Source organism: Scyliorhinus torazame, chromosome 1 (genome assembly GCF_047496885.1).
Source record: "Scyliorhinus torazame isolate Kashiwa2021f chromosome 1, sScyTor2.1, whole genome shotgun sequence".
NCBI lineage: Eukaryota > Metazoa > Chordata > Chondrichthyes > Carcharhiniformes > Scyliorhinidae > Scyliorhinus > Scyliorhinus torazame.
Genome location: NC_092707.1, coordinates 5,604,799 through 5,625,602, shown reverse-complemented (window position 1 = coordinate 5,625,602; position 20,804 = coordinate 5,604,799). Strand labels below are relative to the sequence as shown.

Below are 20,804 nucleotides of genomic sequence, written 5' to 3'. Positions count from 1 at the left end.
TCCTTACCAACCCACCCCAGGGAAAGATCCATCTCTCCCTCCATCAAGCTCAATGGAAAAACCCCACCAAACATGGAATGTTTCCCATACCTGGGGAGCCATCTCTCCTCTAAGGTGCACATCGACATGGGGATCCAACATTGGATTCAATCCGCGAGTGCTGCTTTCAGATGCCTAAGGATGAGAGTCTTCGACGACTGCAACAGCCGTGCTGATACTGAGATCCTCGTGTACAAGGCAGTCGTCCTCAGCTCAGAAACCTGGAGTACATAGAGACGCCATCTCAAGGCCCCAGAGAGGTACCATCAACGTTCTCGGAGATGGATTCTCCGCATCAGTTGGGAGGACAGGCGCACTAACATCAGTGTCCTTGAACCGGGAGTGGAGCACCAGCATCAAGGCCATGATCATCCAAAACGCTGCTGGGCTGGCCAAGTGCTTAGGATGCCAGAGTTCCGTCTGCCAAAGCAAGTCATAATCTCCCATCTCAAGGAAGCACCCGAGCAAGAGGAAAAGCTTCAAAGAAACTCTGAAAGCTACCTCAAGAAATGCAACATCAGGGTGGCATGTGGCGCAGTGGTTAGCACTGGGACTGCGGCGCTGAGGACCTGGGTTCGAATCCCGGCTCTGGGTCACTGTCCGTGTGGAGTTCACACATTCTCCCCGTGTCTGCGTGGGTTTCACCCTCACAACCCAAAGATGTGCAGGTTAGGTGGATTGGCCACGCTAAATTGCCCCTTAATTGGAAAAAATGAATTGGGTACTCTAAATTTAAAAAAACGAAATGCAACATAGTCGTCAACGTCTGGGAGACCCTTACTCAGAAGCAGCCTACTTGGAGGAACCTCCTGATTGAAGGGACGCAATTCTTCTAGGGCACCCAAGGGCAACAGGAGGTCCAGTCTGAGAAAGGGATACCAATGATCTAGAGTCCAAGGCCGAATTTCACCTTCCGGAAACACCTGGCAGATTTGAAGTTGGAGATACTGCTCGAGGGTCGGGCTCATTAGCCATGCAAGGACGCACAGAACCCATGACCAGTGGCTTGGAGTTTCTTACGTGGATAATAATATTAGTTAGTGAGTGATCGTCGAGGAGAAGAAACCCTTGCCACTTAATAAATGCACTCTTTTAGTGGACAAGTGGAGGGGAGAGAGAGAGAGAGAGAGAGAGAGAGAGAGAGAAGTAACTCTTTGGAGTTGGTGCGGTTCTACGGTCACACAGACAGATAACTGGTCCTTTAAGTTATCGCTCCATGGCTGAGCAAGACGGGCCTGCAGTACATCGGGCTAATGTTGATGCTTAAACAGCTTTTCTGGGTAATTAACGATACCTGGAGGGTAGAGAAATCACTGAGTTGGGATTTGTTCAACATGATTCCATTGAACCTTTAAGCTAATCTTGGCCGGACATAAGCAGATGCCTACCAGTGACCATTACTGGTGAAAGTGTCAGGTTGCAGCATGTTGAGAGACACTAGCAATAACCACTTGCTACCCTGTTTCTGAGATGCCTCCTCTTGCCCTCCATTCCTTATGTTTGCTTCTCAAAAATTAAGATACAGCAATGCCACACCAATTTAAATTAAATATAGTATCTTCCTATCTCCAGTAAAATCACTTACACTAAAATCAAATGGAAATGCCGAAAATACCTAAAATAAAATGTAATCACAGAAATCAGTTGCAAGTTTAAATAAAGCACATATACACATACACAGGCATACACAGACGCACGCACAAGCGTGCGCACACACACAGGCATACGCGCGCACACACAGACGCAACACACAGACGCACACACAGGCATACGCGCGCACACACAGACGCAACACACATAGGCGCACAGAGACAGAAACCACCTAAAATGTTTCCTCGCTTTATCCATTGGGTAAGAGAAATACATCAAACCGTATTGTGTACAATGTAAAGTTCCATTCAAGCGAACAGAAACCCTCCATGCATAGATTTCTCAGTTACTCGGTTTCCATGATTCTCCACGAGTGTCAGACAGTTAGCTAACCAAAAGAAAAACTTCACACCGCATTATTGCATCATTATGTGATAATGACACAATTCTATTTATTAATAGAAAATAATTCAGCAAATTATATGGTCAGAAGGGACCAATTATCAAGTTTCAGTTTCATGAACAAAATTATTTTCATGTATTCCATGGTTCGCAAACTTGGAATGGAAATGGAAATGGAAATTGCTTATTGTCACAAGTAGGCTTCAATGAAGTTACTGTGAAAAGCCCCTAGTCGCCACATTCCGGCGCCTGTTCGGGGAGGCTGTTACGGTAAACTTGTTATCTTATTGACAACAATGGACTGGATGTTATATTTACAGCTAGCCAGTTAGCATCTGGGCAGATTTTATGATACCATTGAATTTATAATCAATATCCTATCTAAGTTTCAAAATAATTCACTAAACATAACATCACGGTCGGGATTCTCCACTCCCGCGGTGGTTGTGAGAATCGTCTGGGTCGCTGAATTTTCCCGCGACGCCGGTCCGACGCCCTCCCACGAATCTACCAAGCGGCGAGAACGGCCCCGCCGAGTTCCCCGCGGCGCAGGCCGGAGAATCGCCCGAGACACCCAAAATGCTGATTCTCCGGCACCCCTGCTATTCTCAGGCCCTGATGGGCCGAGCGGCCAGGCCAAAACAGCGGGTTCCCCCCCACGCCGTCCACACCTGGTCGCTGCCGGCAGGAACACTGGGGGGGGGGGGGGGATCCCTACCGGGGGGCCCACCGATCGTCGGGCCGTCCTCTCTGAAGGAGGACCTCCTTTCTTCCGCAGCCCCACAAGATCCGTCTGACATCTTCTTGCGGGGCGGACTCGGAGAGGACGGCCACCACGGATGCGCGGGTGACGGCAGTTATGCGGCGCCGGCCGCGTCATGTATGCGGCGCCGCCTTTACGTGGCGACAAGGCCTGGAGCGTGTAAATGACGCGGCCCCGCTCCTAGCCTATTATCGGGCCCAGAATTGGTCGGGATCGGGGCTGTTTCGCGCCGTCGTGAACCTCGACGGCGTTCACGACGGCGTGGGCACTTCGGCGCGGGAGTGGAGAATCCCGCCCACCATCTGGGGACTAAGATGTAGCAGAAGTGGACAAACTGGTGTCAAGCACGTTCGGTTTTCAGAGCATACACACTTTCTTGCAATCGTTATTACCAGAGATTGCTGGTTTACTGTGAGGTTAATTTAACCAGCTCTGCTGTTTTAGTTTACGGTTTAAGTGGCCGCGATCAATAATGGCAAGTGGAAGGAAGATGAATTACACAGGCATGTACTGTCTCCAATTATTTTTGTACCTCCATGTGGGGAACACAACCTCACTGTCGGCTCCTTGTAAAACCCTGTGATGAATAATGATAAGATGGCGAGATGATCCTTTTACTGGCCATGCATTTGTGGATGCACTGGGAATGTGAAAAAATGTGGTAATAGATACAAGTCTCTGTTCTTTCTCTCCTTTTGGTTATGCAGGAGTTTAGTCAGTTCCAATCTATTCCCAGTAGGCGTATGTCTGAGCATAAAACTAGCCCTCATTTAACAATAGCTGAATGTATTTAGAGAGATCGAACAACTGATGGTGTGAGAAATTGCAGTGAGAGCTGCTCTTCTGAGATGGGGATTCCAAACCCATGACCACTGGAATCGCAGAATAATACAGTGCAGAAGAGGCTCTTCGGCTCAGCAAGTCTACACTGGCCCATGAAAGACAGCTGACCTGCCTTTTAATCCCATTTGTCAGCACTTGGTCATAGCCTACCATCTAGAAGGATGTGGGCAGCAGATATATGGGAACATCACCACCTGGAGGTTCCCCAAGTCACTCACCATCCTGACTTGGAAATATATCACCGTTCCTTCACTGTCGCTGGGGCAACATCCTGGAACTCCCTCGCTAACAGCAGTGTGTGTACCTACACCACGTGGACTGCAACAGTTCAAGGCAACTCACCACCAGCTTCTCAAGGGCAATTAGGGATGGGCAACAAATGCTGGCCTAGCCAGCGAAGCCCATGTCCCGTAAAAAAGTAAATTTAAAAATAGTATATTATTGGGACAGTTATCTTAATGTCATGTGAGAGTACCTTTAAGAAATGGGTGTTTATAAACGGGTATGTATATAAATATCTGTAGTGAGAGTACCTTTAAGAAATGGGTGTTTATAAACGGGTATGTATATAAATATCTGTAGTGAGAGTACCTTTAAGAAATGGGTGTTTACGACTGCAGTGATGTCAGAGATGGGTGGAGCTGGGCTGTCTGTCAGCTTTTTACTTTCGATTTAGGCTGTTTGCTGCAGGGTGTGTTTTAGCTTCGTTTTCAGAGCTGGATAGTTGCAGTCACAGCTAGAAGGGGTATTAGTCTTTCTCTCTGTAATCTACAAACTGTAAATCGATCCTTTGGAGATTTAAAATTAATAACTGCTCTCAGTAGTGACTTTAACCTGATGTGCTTCTGTTAATTGTTTTGGTTTTAAGTCTTATGGATGTTAAAAGCAAAGCTTAAAGGATTACTTAGTGTTGTATTCTTTGGGGGTTGAATTTGAATTAATAGTTGCGAAGATGTTCATTGTATGTTTTAAAAAGGTTAACTTGAGTTCATAGAATAAACATTGTTTTGCTTTAAAAAATACTTTTCCATTTCTGCTGTACCACACCTGTAGAGTGGGCCGTGTGCTCCCCATACCACAATCTATTAAAAGTTGTGGGTCAGGGGAATTCCATGATACACTTTGGGGTTCTCGAAACCCTGGCCCAGAACATTAATTCAGTTCCAAAGAAGTCATATGGACTTGAAACGTTAACTGTTTTTCCCTCCACAGATGTGGAGTTTTTCCAGTAATTTCTGGTTTTTTTTTCAGATCTCCAGCATGCACAGTATTTTGCTTTTATCTTAATTCTAGTTGTGTTAAATCTCATGGAATGAATGCTGACACGGCTGGTAGATCGCGCCCAATACCTTCTGTTTTTGTTGAACATGCTCTGCTAGTTACCTATAATAAAATGTGTAAATCTATACTCAAGTATTTTGTTTGATGTGTTGGCCACTTGTCTACAACGCATATAATTATAGTCAAAGGCTAAAGACCAAATAGGCCTGGAGCTCCACTTCAGTTGAAAGAGTCAGAATTTCCACGTGAGGCCTCCCCGAACAGGCGGCGGGCGGAATGTGGCGACTAGGGGCTTTTCACAGTAACTTCATTGAAGCCTACTTGTGACAATAAGCGATTTTCATTCATTTTCATTTTTAGAGCCCTGATCAGCAGGACATGTTTCCAAGTTCAAAACTTGAATATTTCATGGCACTACATGAGAATCATACTCAACTGCTCAAACTAATTTGTTTTTGATCCTAATTTAGATTTACCTAATGAGCTAATATTTGCATGTAAGTTTCCAAACAGGGCACAGCTAAAAGCAGGAGGTAGTTTACAAACCAATTTCACAGTAACCAGCTGTGTTCATTTTGAAGAGTGGAATGCAGAGCTATATGCATAAGCCACTAAATTATATACTGTACACCCATGAGTAACTCATTAAGGCAAAATGTCATTCAAAATGTTAAAATTCAAAGTTTAACCTTGATGTCCCCAAGTCAATGGTCTGTGCTGATGTGATACATTCTTCTAAGCGGCGTTTTCTAATGATCCTCCAAGTTAGTAACCAGTAAAAATAATTCTCCTTTTGCCGCCCTTCATAGCAAGATGTGAACACTACAGACATTGAATTATTTTTAGTTTACACGTTTAATGATGGTGTTTAATGGAAAAACACATCACTATTTTTTCTTGATAAGTGTGTAAGTTGCAACTGACACACTTACCTACATCATGGATGAATCGCTCTATTTTGGTCTGCATTCCCCAGTAACGAAACTCTACTTTGCAGAGTTTGTACGCACACATTATTGGCATTTTTCTAGGCTTTTTCCTGCACTCGTCTATCCAGTCGTCAGACAAAGGGCCCCTTCCTGTCTTGGAAGACTTGTACAGTTTTGGGTCCTCTTCTGTTTTGTATTCATTAGGAGGAATGGGATCTTTGACAATATCAATCGGATCTAGGACACAAAGGCACAAAGTAAGTATATCAGGTGTCACGTTTCTTTCAAATGCAGCATAAAAGGCAGTCATATTTAAAACCTTCAACTTGAAGAGGAAAATTAATCTCAATCAACACACGCAGATCGTCATGAACAATGAAATTCAACAAAGAATTCAACACAAATCCCAAAGGTAAAATGCATTTTCATAGTCTCCAAAGGAAAAGACAACATTGAAACAAAACGATAGCTTATAGAATATAAATGCAAAATAAGCAGTCGACTGATCAATTCCCCCATCTTGGTGCATCCGCAATCTGCAGACAATCAGTTTCAGTCCTCAGCCAATACTGTTCTGAGCTGAACACCAATGAACACCAACACCAGGCTGAACACCTGCCTTTCCCAATCTGGTGAAAGCACTTAGCCTCGACTTGAAGCTCCCCTCTCACATCCAGGTTACAATCAGAAACGTCACAGCAGGGGCAGCACGGTGGCGCAGTGGTTTGCACTGCTGCCTCACGGCGCCGAGGTCCCAAGTTTGATCCTGGCTCTGGGTCACTGTCCGTGTCGAGTTTGCACATTCTCCCCGTGTCTGCGTGGGTTTCGCCCCCACAACCCAAAGTTTTGCAGGGTAGGTGGATTGGCCACGCTAAATTGCCCCTTAATTGGAAAAAATGAATTGGTTACTCTAAATTTAAAAAAAAGAAATGTCACAGCACAGAGGGCAATCATGGCTTCAATTCACATTGTGCTCCTTGTCTCACTACTGGACGGTTTGGCCAATACTTCAACCACTCTACACCAGTGTTCTTCAAACGTTTTTTCCCGGGACCCACTTTTTTACCAACTGACCAACCTTCGCGACCCACGTCGCCCGATCTTTGTGACCCACCATTATTGCTTACCTTTAATGTGACAGGTGGACCTGCTTGGTCCTCACTTGCTTTGTCATTCAATGTTACATTTCTGAGGACTTCAACTGACATAGATACATATATACAATGCAGAAGAAGGCCATTCGGCACCGACCCACTTAAGCCTTCACTTCTACCCCATCCCCATAGCCCAATAACTCCTCCTAACCTTTTTGGACACTAAGGGCAATCTATCATGGCCAATCCACCTAACCTGCACCTCTTTGGACTGTGGGAGGAAACCGGAGCACCTGGAAGAAACCCACGCAGACACGGGGAGAACATGCAGACTCCGCACAGTCAGTGACCCAAGCCGGGAATCGAACCTGGGACCCTGGCGCTGTGAGGCCATAGTGCTAACCACTATTCTACCATGCTGCCCACGATTTAAGTTCTCACTGCATTCTTTGAAAAAAACCACGAGGTTTGTCCTCGAACTTGCCATGCTTAGTCTTCAAATGCCTTTGGCGTTTTGAGGGTTTTAAACTTTCATTTGGCAGTATTTCCCAACACATGGGCTTTGCATCCTGATTGGCATTTGCACAATTAACAAAGCCATACTTGAACAAATTAGCTTTCTCCTGCTTTGTTCCTGATTTTAGTTTCTTCTTAACTGATTGTTCACCAGAGGTACTGGAGCTCTGAATACAGCTCACACCAGCCCTGCTTAGTCCTGCGTGGACTCTCCTGAGAAGCTCTCTCCAGCAGATTCAATTGTGAGATCCTGGCCTGTTTGTGTCTCTAGCCCTCTCTTCCTTATTACAAACTGATCCATCTTCAGTTCTTCACACAGTCCTGTTGCTTGCTGGCAGCTACAAGATGGAGGAATCACTCCTCAGTGATTTTGTGCCCAAAGCAGGGACATACAGGGTGCGTGACATTAGTGTATGTGCCGGGCGCTTGACCTGCTCTCTGCTCTTGTTTCTGGTGGGAAGACTCCATCGTTTGTGTTTAAAGGCTGGTCACGGCCGGCATTCTCAACTTAAAAGCCGGTCGTGGGCGGCATTCTTAAAAATCAGTTGCGCCCGTTGGGAGATTCTCCCACAATCTGGAGCACTGTGACCCTCCCGACACCCGCCTGTGACACCCATGGGTCGCGACCCTGAGTTTGAAAAACCCTACCCTAGAGTGTAGCAATAATCATCAATTATGATGCATTACAAATGCTACATACTTGTCAAAGTGAACAAAGATTTCAATTCAAGTATCTGAGATTTAACAAGAATTTACCTGAAAAATGAAGTACAATTTGAAAATCTGAATGCATTTAATCAGTAAATGTCATGTTACACAGGATCAAAAGCCATAAACGTCGTGCCGTTTGTGAGAAACACAATGAATTTTTGATATTCATGAATGGTTAACTGAAATGTAATAGAAATCTCAGAACAAGTGAATGTTATCTCAGTAAAGTTCCCAAACAAAAAATAATCTGAAAGCAAAGTTGTAATTACTGCAAAACTGATGCTTGCACACAGGAGGAAGGGCTGGTTGAATTTTGCTGGTGTATTCAAATAGGCACAATGTGAAACAAATGCACAGATTCATTATCATTGAGAAACAACAATTTGCCCTCACTATTTACCAACACACAAGGCTGTGAATGTGGATTTGCTGACCTTCAAACAAGTCATATTAGATTTGTGTGGTTTCAGGGTGAATCACATTTGATATGAATGAAGCCAACATTTAGTTTTTATTTATTGAACATAGAACATACATAGAATTTACAGTGCAGAAGGAGGCCATTTGGCCCATCGAGTCTGCACCGACCCTTGGAAAGACCACCCCACTTAAGCCCACACTTCCACCCTATCCCCGTAACCCCACCTAATCTTTTTGGACACTCAGGACAATTTATCACGGCCAATCCACCTAACCTGCACATCTTTGGACTGTGGGAGGAAACCGGAGCACCCGGAGGAAACCCACGCACACACGGGGAGAACGTGCAGACTCCGCACAGACAGTGACCCAAGCCGGGAATCGAACCTGGGACCCTGGAGCTGTGAAGCCACAGTGCTAACCACTGTGCTACCATGCCGCCCACATCCAAAGAAGTGCCAGCTGCAACACATTGAGAATAGTGCATGGTGTTTACCTTTGCCCTCTGAATATAGAAACATAGAAAATAGGAGCAGGAGGGGGCCATTAGGCTTTTCGAGCCCGCTCCGCCATTCATTATAACCATGGCTGTTCCTCTAACTCAATCGCCTTATCCTGTCTTCCCTCCAAACCTTTGATCACCTTCACCCCAAGTGCTGTATCTAACTGCTTCTTGAAAACATACAATGTTTTGGCCTCAACTACTTCCTGTGGCAACGAATTTCCACAAACTCACCACTCTCTGGGTAAAGAGATTTCTCCCCATCTCTGTCCTAAACGGTCTACCCCATACCCTCAGGCTGTGACCCCTGGTTCTGGACACATCGACCACCGGGAACATCCTTCTTGCATTCACCCTGTCCAGTCCTGTTAGAATTTTATAGGATGCTATGAAATCCCCCCCCTATTCTGAACTCCAGCGAATACAATCCTAACCAATTCAATCTCTCCTCATACGTCCATCCTGCCATCCCTGGAATCAGTCTGGTAAACCTTCGCTGCACTCACTCGAGAGCAAGAACATCCTTCCTCAGAGAAGGAGACCAAAACTGCCCACAATACTCCAGGTGTGGCCTCACCCAGGCCCTGTACAATTGCAGCAACACATCCCTGCTCCTGTACTCGAATCCTCTCGCTATGATGGCAACATACCATTTGTTTTTTTTACTTTGTGCTGCACCTGCATGCTTAGCTGCAGTGACTGGCATATGAGATCACCCAGGTCCCGTTGCACATTTCACTCCTCTAATTTATGGCCATTCAGATAATAAATATTATCCTACATACCTGACATAGCAATATCAAAACAGACAGAACTGCCAATAAACTGTTTGTTTTTGCTCAGATGGAACCTATAAGTGGGAATGAAGTAGCAAAAACTGCCTATAACTCAAATTTGAGGATGTACTGGATTGTTTAGGTCAAGCATTGTCAAACCCGGGGACGCGGCCCGTGGGTGGGTCGCGGGCGGGTGTCGGGAGGGTTGCGGAGCCGTCTGTCGGGGCGCTCCCGAACGCGCAAATCTGTGCGCAACAGCCAGCTGTTAATAACGCCAGCTGCAAGTGGCCTTCAAAATGGCCACGAACATGTAAAAGAAATGCGGCCGCTCTGCGCAGGCGTGCCAGATCATCGGCGCGCATACGCAAAACTATGCGCATGTGCGCCGATGATCGGGCACGCATGCGCAGTGCAGCCGCTTTTTTTTTTAACGGTTGCAGCTTTTTGTTTTATAAATTTGGGGGGGGGGTTTATTCATTTTTTTCATTTATTTCATTCATTTTATTTTTATATTATTTTACAAGTTCGGGGGGGGGGTTTATTGCTAAAATTTTACATGAAAAAATATAGAACTTTGGACAGATGGAGACTCCATACTTTCCGACACCGGAAGTCTTCAGCTTCATCCAACAGGTTCCATTGGAGGAGCGAGTACGAGGGCCAAAGGGACCCAGAACCATTTCCTCCATTTTTGTCAGCAGCAAACAAGGTAAGAGAAAATGGTGGGTCGCGCAGGTCGGCAGGCGTGGGTCGCGAAGGTCAGCCGGTTGGTAAAAATGGGTCCCCGGAAATCTTTTTGAAGAACACTGGTTTAGGTGATCCGTTAATGTAACATTTTATCCCAGTGCAAGTTTACTTATAATGTGAAGTAACACCAAAGCTTCTAAATACAAGTCCCACTCCAGGGTCAACCTCCACTGTTGGAGGCGCTGTCCTTCAGATCAAACATTAAACTAAGACCCCATCTGCCTGTTCAGGTGGATGTAAGAGATTCCGCAGCACTATTTCGAAGAGCAGGGGATTTATCCCCAGTGTCCTGGACGATATTTACCCTTCAATCAACATCACAAGAAGCACATTATCTGATCAATAATACACTGCTTTCTGTGGGAGTTTGCTGTGGGCAAATTAGCTGCTACATTTCCCCCATTGAAACACTGCACTTGGCTGCACTCGTGAAAAGCACTTTCTAAATTCAAGTCTTTTCACAAGAGACAATTTCATATACATTCAAAGGGACGCAAATTAAAACTTTACTGTAGTAATATCTTTAGTTCAAGAAACTTTTAAAGAATATTCTTCCCTCAACAGCACACAGCCTCCTTCAGATGTGGCACACCGAGGTTAAAATTTCTTCAGAACCACTGTGAGGCGAAGGGGATCAAAGGATATGGGGGAAAAGAGGGATTAGGCTATTGAGATTGATGGTCAGCCATGAACATAATGAATGGCAGAGCAGGCTCGAAGAGCCGAATGGCCTCCTCCTGCTCCTATTTTCTATGGGCGCGATCTATCGGCCACGCTGCGCCCGAAAAGCAGTGCTCCGTGGCGCAACGTGGCCGGTAAATGCTGGGAGACCCCGCTCGCGGGATCTACCCGGCTATCCATTCCTCGCGAGATCTAATGCGATCTCGCAAGGCGTCGTGATGGGTGGGATCACTTTCTGGAAAATCTGCATCTTGGAGCAAGATAGCTAATCTCACTCTAATATGCCATTCCCGAGGTGACCAAGGAAGACCACGGGCGAGCGTCATTCAGTACTGGTCCCCACAAACGGGGACCAGATGGGCAGAGTGGTACCCTGGCATTGCTGGTGCCAGCCCGGCACTGCCACCTGGATGCCTGCCTAGCACTGCCAAGGTGCCCAGCTGGCACTGCCAGGGTGCCAGTGCCAAGGTGCCAAGCTGGTAGTTTTTGCGCAGCAGTGATTGGGCCTGAGGGTGCCCTGTGCATGTGACATGGGGTGTGGGGGCGGGGGGGTTGCAGGGGGGCGAGGACACCCTTATAAGTGTGTTGAGGCTTTGGGGATGTTTGGGTGTCATGTCCGGGGGTCAAGAAATTTGGTGAGTGAGGCTCCTCAGGGCTGGAAACGGGGCTAATTGCGGCCTCGGCTGCGCATTCCCCGCTGAGGCCCATATCTAACCGGAGTCGTTTTAAATAGTGTTGTGTTTCTCGGCGCTCCGGGCACCGGAAAACAAGCGGCTAAACACGACGTTTGGTTTGATCATGCCCTATGTTTCCTTGACTTACTGACAAGATGCACAATGCAGGAAATTAAATGTTGGTAATGTCTCCTCTTTTCAAATTGCAGTGTGCTATCACTTGGCACCTAACCCAGCAACCTGGCGTCAGACGAGCAAATTTCGACCAGTGTAACTGGGCAGTAGGTTCAGGTCTGTAACTAACAAACCAGGATAAAACTATCCAGCATTGTACCTCTCAATGTACCTTCCTCATGCTATATCACATGAAATTAGTCAATGAAGCTAACACAATGTGAACTTTACTTAGGATCTTCTTTAATTAGATTTCCTTCCATCACCAGAAGTTTATTGACAAAACTATATTTAACTAAAAGGAAACAAATATTGTACCAATCATCCTCTGTCTTTTTTCAGCAGTCGAGAGGTTAAATACATTGGCCTGGTCTCCAGAATCAGGTTTATAATATGTTTCAATATCGATGGAAAATTTCTCCACAAAGGGACAGGTATATCTGCAACACAAAAGTGCAAAGGTGAACAATCATTCCTGCAAAAGAACCAGCTGTAAGTCCCACAGAACAAGTCCCCAGTCTTGACTGTTTGAAATAAAGGTTAATTACCCAATGTCCAGCATGTTTATTAGGCCACAGTTAGACCATGATTTATAATTTTGAAAGCTCTATTATAGAAAAGACCTTAATCTTGTGGAGCATCCAGAAAAAAACCACAGGTCAAATTTTTGAGGATGCACTTGAGATCTGAACTAGTGGAGAGGAGGCTAAAGTACGTTTGTAAAGATTAATCTTTATTGTCACAAGTAGGCTTACATTAACACTGCAATGAGGTTGCTGTGAAAAGCCCCTAGTCGCCACATTCCGGCGCCTGTTTGGGTACACAGAGGGAGAATTCAGAATGTCCAATTCACCTAACAGCACGTCTTCCGGGACTTGTGGGAGGAAACCGGAGCACCCGGAGGAAACCCACGCAGACACGGGGAGAACGTGCAGACTCCGCACAGACAGTGACCCAAGCCGGGTATCGAACCCGGGTCCCTGGCGCTGTGAAGCCACAGTGCTAACCACTGTGCTAGCGTGCTGCCCCTTTGGAAAGACTATTTCCTCTGGTTAGGGTGTCAGTGACAAGGGATCACAAATTTAAAATTGGCAGAGAGAGGTCAGAGGAATTTCAGAGCAGCTTGCAGGGATATGGAATACTTTGCCAAAAGAGGTAGAGATCAATGGAACTTTCATGGGAACAGAGTATAAATATTTGAAGGGGCAGGTTGTTATGGGAGGGTTCAGTTGTATGAAAAATTAGAAAATCAAAGTTAAAGGAAAAGGTGGGAGCGCAGACCAATGATGAGAACTTTAAACTAGTTAAAGGGCTCAGGAGAGATTAGTAAAGTTTCCAAAACACATAATAGAACAGAAAGTATTGAAAGCGGCAGAAATCCAACTTCAGGCACAGCAAAAGAGGGAACAACGAGGAGGAGGAGGGCGGTCAATGTAGGACTGAGGGTGCTGTACCTAAATGCGCGCATAATAATAATAATCTTTATTAGTGTCACAAGTAAGCTTACATTAACGCTGCAATGGGATTTCCCGTTGACAGCATCCCTCATCGCCGGGAAACCTGTGAGCTGGCGTGGGACTGGAATGAACTGTCAGTGTGAACAGCCAGTATATTCCGCTCTTTGAATCTTTATTCAAAATAAGTCATTCATATAATATGCAGATTTTTGCCAACAATGCGTTCAATCTACAAGTTATAAATCCAGCCCATACCTTCATTACATCGAAATCTCAGAGAAAACATACAGTCAGCTTCAATCTTGCCAGAGAGGCAGATATGACAGAATAATAATGTAGTAAGCGCAAGTGGGTTTTTTTTTGATAAATTTATTTCTTCGATCAGGTTATTATTGCAGGCAACAAATTATTTTTGTCGGTGATGTTAGAGATTTCTGAGAAATCCAGTTGGTACGAGGCACTGTCAGATTCATTTTAAATAAGAGATAAATGATGGTTGCAATATAATGATACCAAGAACAATGATTAAATATTGATAATAAAATTATGTAGTTCCATTTTTACCCTCAGTGTTGTTAATAATTCACATCTCAGAATAGAACCTCTGTATTAAACATCCTGAGGGTTATCCTCAATGGGACACTGAACTAGACTCGCCAGATAAATACTGAGGCTACAAGAGCAGGTCACAGACTGGAGATTCTGTGGAGAGTAGCTCGCCCCCCAATCTCCCAAAGCCTGTCCGCCCTCAACAAGGCACAAGCCAGGAATGTGATACAACACTCTCCACTTGCCTGGATGAGTGCAGACCAACAGACGAAGCTCCTCTTGGGGATGATTTGGGTTTGGTCCTATTTTTATTTCCTGGGTGAAACTGCTATACAATGTCCCCACGGCTAGTATCCCGACCAATACTGTATTTAGGGATTCAGTTGGTGCATGATTGGACACTGTTACATAAGTTGAATTTGACCAGTCTGGTGGAGGAGGTGAAGGGGAACCTGAGGAGGTGGGATCCGCTCTCACTATCCGGGCAGGTAGAGTACACCCGGTCAAAATAAACGTTTTACCGAGGTTTCTATTTGTGTTCCAGAGTTTTCCCATCTACCTCCCTAAATCTTTTTTCGCTAGGGAGGGTTGGTAGACTAATATCTGCTTTTGTTTGGACGGGAAAGACTCCTTGGATTAGAAGTTTATCAGGTGGGTTGGCGCTGCCAAACCTGATCCTCTATTACTGGGCGGCGAACTTTGGGAAGTGCGAAGATGGTTTGAGGAGCTGGTGCAGGGTGGTGTGGGATGGAGGGCAGGTGTGAGCGTTGTTCAGAGGGGCCTGTGAATCACTCACACATGCTCTGGTCCTGCCCCACGTTAGTTGGGTTCTGGGATAAGGTTGGAGGTTGTTGGGGTCAAACTAGAGTCATGACCACTGGTGGTGATCTTTGGAGTGTCGGACAGCCCGGAGCTCCTTGGCGGGGGCTGGGGGGTCTTTGCCTCCTTGGTAGCTCGGGGGCGGGTCCTGCTTGGATGGAGGTCGGTGGTGCAACCCAGGACCTCGGCATGCTTGGCTGACCTGGCAGAATTCCTGCGATTGGAAAAGATTAAATATACCCTGAGGGAGTCAGAAGAAAGGTTCTATTCCAGGTGGGTGCTGTTCGTCACTTTCTTTAAGGACCTGTTTGTGGCCAGCGGTTAGGGGGATGGGGCTGGAGGGTTAGGATTGGAGGGGATTAGGGAGGGACAATAGTGGGGCTGAGGGGGGGATAGGGGATTTAGGGTTGTTGCTGTTACTTTGTTGAAATAAAATTGACCAAACTGTTTATATGATATAGCTCAGCATTTCACAGTAACTTCATTGAAGCTTACTCATGACAGTACGCAATTATTATTATTATTGTATGGAAGAATTTGATAATGTTTGGAATAAAATATATTTAAAAAACACTCGAAGCTCCAGGACAAAACAGCCCGCTTGATTGGTACCCCATCCACCGTCTTAAACACTCACTCTATTCACCAGCAACACACAGTAGCAGCCGTGTGTACCATCTACAAGATGCACTGCAGCAACTCACCAAGGTTCCTTAGACAGCACCTTCCAAGCCCACGACCACTGCCATCTAGAAGGACACGGGCAGCAGATACCTGGGAACCCCACCACTTCATGTTCTCATCCAAGTCACTCACCTTCCTCACATAGAACAATATCATCAACCCTTCACTGGGTCAAAATTCTGGACTTCCTCCCTAACAGCACTGTGGGTGTACCTACACCACATGGTTTGCAGCAGCTGAGGAAGCCAGCTCAACCACCACCTTCTCGAGGGAAATCAGGGATGGGCAATCAATTCTGGTCGAACTACTGATGCCCACATCCCGTGAAAGAATGAAAACATTGCTTTATCCCGGTCTCCATATCTGGCTAATTAACCAATTAGAGTAATGAGGCCAAGCAGAGACTTATTCTTCATCATGCCGAGAACTTGTACATTTCCTGAGGCAAAAGTCCAGCTCCCAGTGGCTGTTATTTTCTGGCACAAAATCTTCAGAATAAATTGTGGCGCAATTTCAATCAGCCAATTGTTTCAACCCGAGAAAGACTCAACTCCTTGCAGCAACTCACTGCCACAAGATTCTTTCAAATATTGTATGCTCTTTCCAGACTTTCTACAAACATTTCCACACGGGGCAGACTTTATAAATTGTGTTGCTGTCTTTCTCACGTTTCTGTTTGCGGCCTGCTGCAAAGTTCCAGTGAAGCCCATCAACACAAGCCACAGGATCATTCGCTCACCTTCTGATTTGGTATTTCACAGCCTTCTGGACTCAACATTGAATTCAAAAACCAGACCATGAACCTGGTCGTCCATCTGGAACCCCCCCCCCCCCCCCCCCCCCCCCCCACCCCACCACCGACCGTGTCAGTCTGCATCGCATTCTCATATTTTTGCTTTCAGGCAGCGCTGACCTTTATTCTGCTATTAACTGCTAGTGTTCAATTCTGGTCGCCACACTAGGATGTGGAGGCTTTAGAGAGGGTTACCAGGATGTTGCCTGGTATGGAGGGCATTAGCTATGAGAAGCAGTTGAATAAACTCGGTTTGTTCTCACTGGAACAACGGAGGTTGAGGGGCGACCTGATAGAGGTCTACAAAATTATGAGGGGCATAGAGTGGATAGTCAGAGGCTTTTCCCCAGGGTAGAGGGGTCAATTACTAGGGGGCATAGGTTTAAGGTGAGAGGGGCAAGGTTTAGAGTAGATGTACGAGGCAAGTTTTTTACACAGAGGGTAGTGGGTGCCTGGAACTCGCTGCCGGAGGAGGTGGTGGAAGCAGGGACGATAGGGACATTTAAGGGGCATCTTGACAAATACATGAATAGGATGGGAATAGAGGGATACGGACCCAGGAAGTGTAGAAGATTGTAGTTTAGTCGGGCAGTATGGTCGGCATGGGCTTGGAGGGCCGAAGGGCCTGTTCCTGTGCTGTACTTTTCTTTGTTCTTTGTTACGCCTACTCTGGACTAGCGCTTTTTATCTTTAAAACTATTACAGCTCCCATTGCCTTGTGTTCTGTGACACCTTCGTCATTTAATCTCCCCCCCCCCCCCCAACCTTCACGTTTGCTCCACCTGTGTCTCCCCTCTCTTTTACAGTATCCCCGGACCCTCAAATCCCCCAAGCCCCCTTCCCCGGTCCATATTTACATGTCCCGCCTTCAGAGTGCCACCCAGTGAGCCAGTTGTGCTGGCAACCCTTGCTCTGCACACTCTCCCCCCCGGCCACATCAGGAGCCCCTAGACCTCAGACCTCTGCTGGAAACATTAGGGAGGCCGTGCTCAGGTACCCTCCCCTGATCCACACACTTACCTTTTGGTCACGAGACCAGTGCTGAAGCCCTGCTCGAGTGTTTGATTGTTGGCAGTTGCCCCTCTCCTACTGATGCTCCGAGAGTTCAGCCAGTGTTCAGGTTTCAAAGTTTGACTGAAATGCTCATTCTCTGAGACATGGCACGTGTGCCCTCGGGAGTCACTTGAGAGTTGAGGAGGCCAATTCCTCATTTACAATAGCCTTCAGCTGTGAAGTTAGAGGTTGCTCACAGTCAAAGGGAGTTGAGGTGACTTTCAGCATAGAAGGGCAGGTCTCTGACCTGGAAGTGTTTAGTCGGACAGACAGGCTGCAGCTGGGGTCATCTGAGTTGTGGGTCTCCACTATGTTTGAAGATAGCTTGAAGGCTTCACAAATGCAAAGCCCCTCCCCACCCTGCCCCCTCCCCCGAGCCCAGGGGTGAGCCCTGACCCAAGAATTCTTCAGCCCCCTGACCCAAACCCAACCCCCTCAGCGGCCCCCAAGAACTGGGGCAGCAGCTCCGGTGCCCTTGAGGTACATGCCGGAAAATGGAAATGGCTACTCACCTCCGTTCCCCTCAGCAACCATTGCGCCTGCTTCACGTTTTTAAAAAGGAGTACTAACAACGGCACGTGATTTCTCGCTGGGTGTCGTTAATTCCCGAGAGGCCACTGCATATGACGTCCGCATCCTCAGACTGTGAGTGCACCGGGAACAGCCATCTTGCATCTACCCTTTCTGTGAGAAATCCCTCATTCTTCTGAACTCCCTCGATAGCTCGAACATCTTTCCTCAGGTAAAGAGACCCAAACTGCACACAATATAGAACATGGAGCAGTACAGCACAGAACAGGCCCTTCGGCCCTCTATGTTGTGCCGAGCTTTGTCCGAAACCAAGATCAAGCTATCCCACTCCCTGTCATTCTGGTGTGCTCCATGTGCCTATCCAATAACCGCTTGAAAGTTCCTAAAGTGTCCGACTCCACTATCACAGCAGGCAGTCCATTCATAGAATTTACAATGCAGAAGGAGGCCATTCGGCCCATCGAGCCTGCACTGGCTCTTGGAACGAGCACCCTACCCAAGGTCAACACCTCCAGCCTATCCCCATAACCCAGTAACCCCACCCAACATTGAGGGCAATTTTGGACACTAAGGGCAATTTATCATGGCCAATCCACCTAACCTGCACATCTTTGGACTGTGGGAGGAAACCGGAGCACCCGGAGGAAACCCACGCAGACACGGGGAGGATGTGCAGACTCCGCACAGACAGTGACCCAGCGGGGAATCGAACCTGGGACCCTGGAGCTGTGAAGCGATTGTGCTAACCACCATGCTACCGTGCTGCCCCTAACTTCCACACCCTAACCACTCTCTGAGTAAAGAACCTACCTCGGACATCCCTCCTATATCTCCCACCCAGAATCTTATAGTTATGCCCCCTTGTAACAGCTACATCCACCCGAGGAAATAGTCTCTGAACGTCCACTCTATCTATCCCCCTCATCATCTTATAAACCTCTATTAAGTCGCCTCTCATCCTCCTTCGCTCCAATGAGAAAAGCCCTCGCTCCCTCAACCTTTCCTCATAAGACCTATCCTCCAATCCAGGCAGCATCCTGGTAAATCTCCTTTGCACCCTTTCCAATGCTTACACATCCTTCCTATAATGAGGTTACCAGAACTGCACACAATACTCAAAATGTGGTCTCACCAGGGTCATGTATAGTTGCAGCATAACCCCGCGGCTCTTAAACTCAAGCCCCCTGTTAATAAACGCTAACACACTATAGGTCTTCTTCACGGCTCTATCCACTTGAGTGGCAACCTTCAGAGATCTGTGGACATGAACCCCAAGATCTCTCTGTTCCTCCACATTCCTCAGAACCCTGCCGTTGACCCTGTAATCCGCATTCAAATTTGTCCTACCAAAATGAATCACTTTGCACTTATCACTCCATCTGCCATTTTTCAGCCCAGCTCTGCATCCTATCAATGTCTCTTTGCAGCCTACAACAGCCCTCCTCCTCATCCACTACTCCACTAATCTTGGTGGTGTCATCAGCAAATTTACTGACCCACCCTTCAGCCCCCTCCAAGTCATTGATAAAAATCACAAATAGCAGAGGACCCAGCACTGATCCCTGTGGTACACCGCTGGTAACTGGTCTCCAGTCTGAAGATTTTCCATCCACCACCACCCTCTGTCTTCTATGTGATAGCCAGTTACTTATCCAATTGGCCAAATTTCCCTCTATCCCACACCTCCTTACTTTCTTCATGAGCCGATCATGGGGAACCTTATCAAACGTCTTATTGAAATCCTTGTATACAACATCAACTGCTCTACCCTCATCTACACACTTAGGTACCTCCTCAAAGAATTCAATCAAATTTGTGAGGCAAGACTTACCCTTCACGAATCCGTGTTGACTATCCCGGATTAAGCTGCATCTTTCCAAATGGTCATTAATCCTATTCCTCAGGACCCTTCCCATTAACTTACCAACCACCAAAGTAAGACTAACCGGCCTATAATTACCAGGATCATTCCCATTCCCTTTCTTGAACAGAGGAACAACGTTCGCCACTTTCCAGTCCTCTGGCACTATCCCCGTGGACAGTGAGGACCCAAAGATCAAAGCCAAAGGCTCTGCAATCTCATTCCTTGCCCCCCAAAGAATCCTAGCATATATCCCACCTGGCCCAGGGAAGTTGTCGACCCCCAGGTTTTTCAAAATTGCTAATACATCTTCCCTCAGAACATCTACCTCCTCCAGCCGACCCGCCTGTATCACACTCTCATCCTCAAAAACATCCTTGGTGAACACTAAAGAAAAGTATTCATTCAACGCCTCTCCTATCTCTTCTGACTCCATGCACAAGTTCCCACTACTGTCCTTGACCAGCCCTACTCTCACGCTGGTCATTCTTTTACTTCTCACATAAGAGTAAAAAGCCTTGGGGTTTTCCTTGATCCAACCCACCAAGGACTTCTCATGCCCCCTCCTAGCTCTCCTAAGCCCTTTTTTTTTAGCTCATTCCTTGCTACCTTGTAACCCTCAAGCGACCCAACTGAACCTTGTTTTCTCATCCTTACATACGCTTCCTTTTTCCTCTTGACAAGACATTCAACCTCTTTTGTGAACCATGGTTCTCTCACACGGTCATTTCCTCCCTGCCTGACAGGGACATGCCTGTCAAGGACACGCAGTATTTGTTCCTTTAACCAGCTCCACTTTTCATTTGTGCCTTTCCCTGACAGTTTCTGTTCCCATTTTATGCTCCCTAATTCTTGCCTAATCTCATCATAATTACCCCTCCCCCAATTGTGGCCTCTGAAGGTCCTGTACAATTG

At 46.6% G+C, this 20,804-nt stretch overlaps 1 protein-coding gene across 8 annotated transcripts in view; it reads right to left on the bottom strand.

Annotated features, from left to right (window-relative positions):
* pitpnm2 (phosphatidylinositol transfer protein, membrane-associated 2) overlaps positions 1–20,804 on the bottom strand; it is a 764,809-nt gene that overhangs the window by 161,031 nt on the left and 582,974 nt on the right. For all 8 annotated transcript variants that reach the window (XM_072515369.1, XM_072515519.1, XM_072515564.1 and 5 more), the window contains 2 exons: positions 12,461–12,582; positions 5,851–6,084 (listed from right to left, as the gene is read on the bottom strand). In XM_072515369.1, coding sequence (XP_072371470.1) covers positions 5,851–6,084; positions 12,461–12,582 — 356 coding nt within the window. The remainder of the gene's footprint in view (positions 1–5,850; positions 6,085–12,460; positions 12,583–20,804) is intronic.